The 7,342-nt window shown below is 44.6% G+C and overlaps 1 protein-coding gene across 1 annotated transcript in view; it reads left to right on the top strand.

Moving 5' to 3' along the window:
- Positions 1–6,235, top strand: part of slc10a7 (solute carrier family 10 member 7) — a 16,954-nt gene extending 10,719 nt beyond the window's left edge. The window contains 3 exon segments of the mRNA XM_008288779.1: positions 779–852; positions 1,091–1,236; positions 3,268–6,235. Of these exon segments, the coding sequence (XP_008287001.1) occupies positions 779–852; positions 1,091–1,236; positions 3,268–3,300 (253 nt within the window). The 3' untranslated portion in view covers positions 3,301–6,235.
- The last annotated feature ends 1,107 nt before the right edge of the window (positions 6,236–7,342 follow it).

Consider the following 7,342-nt stretch of genomic DNA (forward strand, 5'->3'; position numbering starts at 1 on the left):
TGATAACGTTGACGAGGAACATTTGATGGAGACAGAAGTTGTTCTGACGAGTCTCACTGACGTTAAGGAGCATGAATGTGACGAGGCAGACGGATTGATTGATTGATTGATTGATTGATTGATTGATTGGTGGACTGATTGATTGATTGATTGGTGGACTGATTGATTGATTAGTGGACTGATTGATTGATTGTTGGACTGATTGATTGATTGATTGATTGATTGGTGGATTGATTGATTGATTGATTGGTGGACTGATTGATTGATTGATTGATTGATTGGTGGACTGATTAATTGGTGGACTGATTGATTGGTGGACTGATTGATTGGTGGACTGATTGATTGGTGGACTGATTGATTGATGGACTGATTGATTGATTGATTGATGGACTGATTGATTGATTGATTGATTGATTGATTGGTGGATTGATCGATTGATTGATTGGTGGATTGATTGATTGATTGATTGATTGATTGATTGATTGATTGATTGATTGATTAATTGATTGGTGGACTGATTAATTGGTGGACTGATTGATTGGTGGACTGATTGATTGATTGGTGGACTGATTGATTGATTGGTGGACTGATTGATTGATTGGTGGACTGATTGATTGATTGGTGGATTGATTGATGGACTGATTGATTGATTGATGGACTGATTGATTGATTGATTGATTGGTGGATTGATCGATTGATTGATTGGTGGATTGATCGATTGATTGATAGGTGGACTGATTGATTGATTGATGGACTGATGGACTGCGTTTGTGTGCAGGTCGGGTTCTGGCTTCAGTCCTTCTGATACCGTGGCCATCATGTTCTGCTCAACACACAAGTCTCTGACTCTGGGTAGGTCCAGCTCCTGGACCTGAGTCTCTGTGGGGGAGAAGCTCAGCGTCACTGGATCATGATACATGTGTATAAACCCTACAGGTGTAGCAGAGAAGGTCTCCAGCAGGTCCAGCTTCCACCCAGTCATCATGATAATAAGAATAGTCAGCAGATTCACTGTTCAGACTTGATGGGTTGACTCGTGTGTGTGTGTGTGTGTGTGTGTGTGTGTGTGTGTGTGTGTGTGTGTGTGTAGGCATCCCGATGCTGAAGATCGTGTTTGAGGGCTACCAGCATCTCTCTCTGATCTCCGTTCCTCTGCTGATCTACCATCCAGCTCAGATCTTGCTGGGATCCATCCTGGTTCCTACGATCAGAGGCTGGATGAGCAGCAGACACAAGGTACGCAACCTCTGTACAACCTCTAGAAAACCTCTACACAACCTCTGTACAACATCTAGAAAACCTCTACATAACCTCCAGACAACCTCTACACAACCTCCAGACAACCTCTACACAGTCTCTGTACAACCTCTAGAAAACCTCTACACAACCTCTGTACAACATCTAGAAAACCTCTACATAACCTCCAGACAACCTCTACACAACCTCTACACAACCTCCAGACAACCTCTACACAACCTCCAGACAACCTCTACACAACCTCTGTACAGCCTCTAGATAGCAAGTACATAACCTCTGGACAACGTCTAGACAACCTGTAGACAACGTCCTCAGTGTCCATGTCCAGAACTAACAGCTGCTTTCTTCCTCCAGTCCAGTCTGTTGTTGAGGTGAATCCAGTTGTTCTGAGTGAGTAGAAACCTGCTGGACCTCTGGACTCATTATTAATGATAATAATAATTATTGTATTAATTACTAGTGTTAATCAGATGGTGTGATAAATGAACAGACTGATTACAATCACGTTAATAATTCATGAAGCTTGTATTTTATTAAAACGAGTTAAATTAGAGAAAACTGGCGTCAGACCAAAGACAGAAAACAAACGTGTGACCCATTCATCAGCTCTTGTCACTTCTCTTCCTGTAATGCTGATCCAATGCGTTAAAGTGATGCTTTGTTTCATAATTCTGATTTCTGAAGACTTTATACCACAACATGTCACTAAAATTCATTTATTAACGTCCCACCTGTTGATCACAGTACATTCATTATTTATTATTATTAATGATGAATAATTAGCACATCCTTTTGACTCTTTATTCTCATAATCCAGGTTATTTTTAATCTCAGTGATCTTTTCCTTTTGATGATCAACGTCATCATTTAGATTTTTTTAATATCATAATAATAATGAATCACAGTCATTTTTCAGCTGATTTAAATGAACTTTCATGTTTGTCTCATGTCCAGCTTTACTTTGTATAAATGAACATGTGATGGTGAAGACCCGTTTACAGACTCGTTAGCGCCCCGTGTTCGTCTACAGCTTGATTTCATAGTCCAGGTGTCTAATGATGACTGAACCAGCCAGCAGAGGAACAAACCCCTTGTTTTAGTTGTACTGATGTCGGTCCTGAGTGCAGCAGCGCCTCCTGCTGGCAGAAATCAGGCTCACTGATACACTCACTTATTGGTGATAAGATTCTCCTTTTAATGAATTAAACAAGCAGCTTCTCCTCGTTACCTCGGCGCAGTGGACCGTCTGAACCCTGTAACAGCTCCTGGTTGTTTTAAGTCCTCGAGCTTCATGTTTCAGCATCAAGTCCTGCAGCTGTGTGGAACCGGAACCACATGAAGGAGGAGACAGAACTCGGAGACTCGGTCAGAACGATGGAGACCAGAGACAAGAGATGCTTCTGTAGTGATTTATTTATTTCAACTATTTACAGTTTTAATTAGTTTCATCCTCGTCTCCTGTCGGTGGAAACGGTTCACCTGAAAACCTTTCACAGCTGAGTCGTGGCTTCACCTGTGTGCTGAGGAGGGAAGAACCTGGTTGTTCCACAGAACCTTGTCAGAGCAGAAGAAGTTGTATCAGGATGTGAAGCTCAGCTCTGGAACCAACATGTCACATCTCACAGACCGTCATGGAACAGCTGTTTGTCTGTTTCTACTGTTTCCGGCTGATAAATGGAGTCATTAGTCGTTTATGTTCTTTATGCTTGAGGATAACGGGCCGACCCAACACAGCGGCTGCTTTCAGGGTTCAGACGGTGAAACGCTGCATTTACTAAATACTCCCAGTTTAATCTGACGGACACACAGAGCGCCCAGTGTTCAGTCCGTCATCGTTCTGCTGTTGACTGGTTCATCCCCTGATGATGATGGTGGTGGTGGTGATGAAGGTTATGATGATGAAGGTGATGGTGGTGGTGATGAAGGTGACGGTGTGTTTAATCACCAGACTTGCCGTCAAATGTGTCGGCCCGGTTCTGCAGCCTGACGGTGCTCGTGTTGTGTGTCCAGGCGGTGAAGCTGTCGGCTCTTCAGCCCGTCTGACGATGAAGAACCAGAGCCAGAACTGGATGTTGCTGAAGCGGATCGCGGCGGAGGGATACATCAGTGCCTTATTACAACCAACAGAGACCTCAGCGTGGCGGAGAGGACGAGGATCACCTCCACCTCTGCTATGAAGAGAAACTCGTATTGCCATCATATATACTGTTTTATATTTCAAAGAAGCACATGTTTTATTTTTATATGGAATATCCTGAAAATTGCTACAGAATGAGGACGGCTGTGTTTTCTAGTTTTGCTCTGAGCTCTGTGGCCTGTTACTGGGAGCTCTGGGACCATCTCCTTCCTGTCTTCTTATTTTTCTACTCTGACTGTCTGTTACTGCCAGAAAGTGAAGTTTGTTACGTTATCGTGTTATTCGCTGTGTTGTCCGACGTTAACATGTTGAATAATACGAGCTGTTGGGTTCGTGACCTCCTGAAATAACTCGTGTCTGTAGAAAGAGTCGCGAGCTGAAAGATTCTCTGTCCAACAGGCCGGCAGCAGGAAGTCGGACCAACAGGCAGCCCGTTCACCGGATCTCAGTGTTTTACTACAACTCCTTTGTAGCGTTAGTCGTAGATTTTCTGGTTTATGTTCTTGTCTCCATCAGATTCCTCTCAACAGCATTCACTGTTTGGGTTCTAACCGGTCCACAAGGGCATTTTTAACTTGGACCAAGAGGCAGCACAGAGAAAAGTCTGAAACATTCAGTAACCAGCTAAATGTACGTCTGTACGCAGACGATGCTATATTATACACATTAGCATGTTACACAAACCAAAGTCGGGTTCAAATGCATCATCAGAACCAAATGTACGTCTGTACGCAGACGACACTCTGTTCTCAGTAAGTTCTGTCGTTTCTTATTCCGCCAACCAAAGTCCGGTTTAAAGACATAGATGTTCTGTAAACATTCTTGCTGTTGTGATCCGACAGGATTTTTGCTGAAACTATCTGATCTGCTGGAACATGATTACCATATTCAGAGGCGTGACAGTGAATGCATCGTCATCACAACCACTGACAGACTGTTATTATCCCGACCAGAACCACAGTATTTCCTCTATGGACCAAACGGACTTTGCTCAGGGGCACTCAGGCAGCATCTCTGTTGTTTCCTGTTTCACGAGCAGCCTTACGTTCTGAGTCTGGACTCTGATGAAAGCCCAACCTGCTCCCGGTCAGCAGACACCTGGAGGTTCATCTCTGGGCAGCTAGCTTTAGCTTGTAGCACAGATGACTGTAGCAGCCTCCTGAACAGCCGCTGCTGGTTGTAGCGCTGCTGGTTGTGTTGTTGGAGTGAAGTCCAGCCTGTGAGCCGCTGATCTGCTCTCAGTAACCTGGTGTCAGGGAAAGTTCTACATCCACAGCTTCCAGGATGAATCCATTATTTTAGGTGTTAGGAGGAACAGACGACCTACAGCACCCTGTGGTTTCCTGTCTGGGTCTCGTTTATTTACCGTTTACTGGGCTAACATCATGTCACAGAGGTGGTCAGTGTCACTGCGTTTAGTTCAAACACAGCTCAGCCAACACAGCAGACGGAGGTGAAGCTTTGTCCATCTGAGACCTTCAGGGGCCTTCTGTTTGGCCGTAGTCATATACTCTGGATATTTAAAACGCTATCTGTGAAATGCTCTTTGAGATACATTTTCAGCAGTTTTTTTTTCACCCATTAACATTTGAGGCCCACCTACAAAGTGGGATCTGAAGATGATTAAATATCCCGTCCAGAACTTGGATCAGATGTTCTATCAGTAGTTTAGTTTTATTGGAGCAACATGTCAGACCTGCTCAACCACGTGTTGCAGTTCAGCCAAACTACCTTTTGTGACCCAGAGTTTCATATTAAAGTATTCTGTGTTTAGTTCTATATAATGGTAGCTACGTGTGGTTCAGGAAACATCTCCAGGTCACTTCTGCTGTCAGCCTTTTGTTGATATGAGTCCGAAGACGGAACTTTTCAAGATGTCTTCAATTTGTTTTCACATTTTCAACTCATCCATAATCAGATTATTGATCTGTTGTCCAACATGACAGGTTCTGGATCAGCGACATGATGAGAAACAACAGAGAACATTTCAGGTTTTTGTCTTTAAAAAATAATCCCATGAAATCATCTCTGAACGTATTTGATGAATCAAGTTCAAATTTCACAGATATCTTTGTAAATATCTGTAGTTTATGTAGACATGTGAGTCGTGTTTGTTCAGCTGGAGGTTCTGATGTTGTGAGTTGGAGGTTCTGATGTTGTGAGCTGCAGCCTCTGAGGTTTGACGGCTGCATAGTTTCAGACTTCAGCCACAGTTTAAACGCTGGACTAGTTAGAGCTGGTGACCTGGTTAGCAGACAGGGGACTGACTTTGAGTCCAGTATTCTCTCTTTCAGCTCTGTTTTGGTCTCCACCACCTTCTGAAGGAAATATTGGCTCTCGATCCTTTTTGGATTTATGTACTTATTAAATTTTAAATATATACGTAGAACAAATATTTACGTAGCATGAACAGAAAGCTAAAGGTGCGTTCACATCCCAACACCTGCAGTAGCAGAAACCTCCGTTTCACTCGACTGTTAACTGCTGGAGGCATAAAGTCCAACAGGTGGAGTTTAGTTACAAACAGTTTTAGTTACTAACCTCTGAAATGTTCAGCTTTAAGAACGTTAGACTGGTGATTGAACTGTGTCACCGTGTTGCAGAATCTTTAACTGATCCGATCGGTGAGTGGATCTGAACGTCATCAGGTCGTTACCTGAGAATGTACGGACTCTGTTACTGGGCGGTTTGGAGGCTGCAGCCATGTGATTGGTTGTCCAGGTGACGGTGGCGTTTACAGTCTTTACCTGTTTACAGTGTGATTGTTCTACCTGAGCTTTACGTACGTCACTGTGTGGGTCTGTTCTTGTGCTCGATGATTAAAAAATACAAGGAAATGAACACTGTTTTTTTTTTTTTTTCTGTGGCACACTGCCTCCCCTGCAGGGTGGCGCAGTGGTTAGCACCGTGGCCTCACAGCTAGAAGGTCGCCGGTTGGCGTCCTGGTGAGGACACCCGGGATCTTACTGCGTGGAGTCTCCATGTTCTCCCCGTGCAGCGTGGGTTCTCTCCGGGTTCTCCGGCTTCCTCCCACAGTCCAGAAACATGCTGAGGTTAATTGGTGATTGTAAATTGTCCGTAGGTGTGAATGTGAGTGTGCTTGGTTGTCTGTCTCTAAGTGTAGCCCTGTGATAGACTGGTGACCTGTCCAGGTGAACCTGCCTTCACCCTGAGTCAGCTGGGATAGACTCCGCCCCCCATGACCCTAGTGAGGATGAAGGTGTAGAGATGATGGATGGATGGACACTGCCTCTCTCTGGACAGGTACGGTAACAGCAGGGCCTTCAGTCAGCTTCTTAAGTGTTCAGCTGTTAGCAGCAAATGTTCTGGACGGCTCGTTGGATTGACTGTCATCCATCAGTAAACACCTGCAGTCAGTGTCCTGCTCCTGACGTCTTCATCAGCGCTCGTCCTCTGATGTGGAGGAAACCCTGTGTTTGTCGGCTCAGGAGCTCCTCTGACCCGATTCTTCTGGACAGACGGCTCTTCTGTCACTTCATTTGGAAGAAGCCTGGACGTCCTGCCGGCTCTGCGCCTTTGTGCTGCTTTGACCACAGAAACCAAACCAGAACAGCTGCAGTGGATGATGCTGGACTCAAGCTGATCATCAGTGATAACAACATGAGACAAGACAAGTGAATGTTGGTGATCAGCAGATGGACCTGTTTCACGTCAGGACAAAATCTGAGTGCAGTGATCTAAACATCAGTTACACGATCAGCATACAAATCCTTTATTTATTCAGTCTAAACGTGGCTCGCTGTCTTCACGCTGAGGCTCCTCCCCACGCTGTCATGCTGCAGACCAAACGTAGAACACAACGTGCACCTGACGGTTTGCTCATCGTGTTGCTAACTTCCTGTTTTCTGTCTGAAGGCAGACTGTAGCTTTAGTTTACTGAACATATCGGCAGAAAAACGTCCTGAGATTCAGAACGATCTGGCCAAC

This window comes from Stegastes partitus, unplaced genomic scaffold (assembly GCF_000690725.1).
Source record: "Stegastes partitus isolate 25-593 unplaced genomic scaffold, Stegastes_partitus-1.0.2 Scaffold573, whole genome shotgun sequence".
Classification (NCBI taxonomy): domain Eukaryota; kingdom Metazoa; phylum Chordata; class Actinopteri; family Pomacentridae; genus Stegastes; species Stegastes partitus.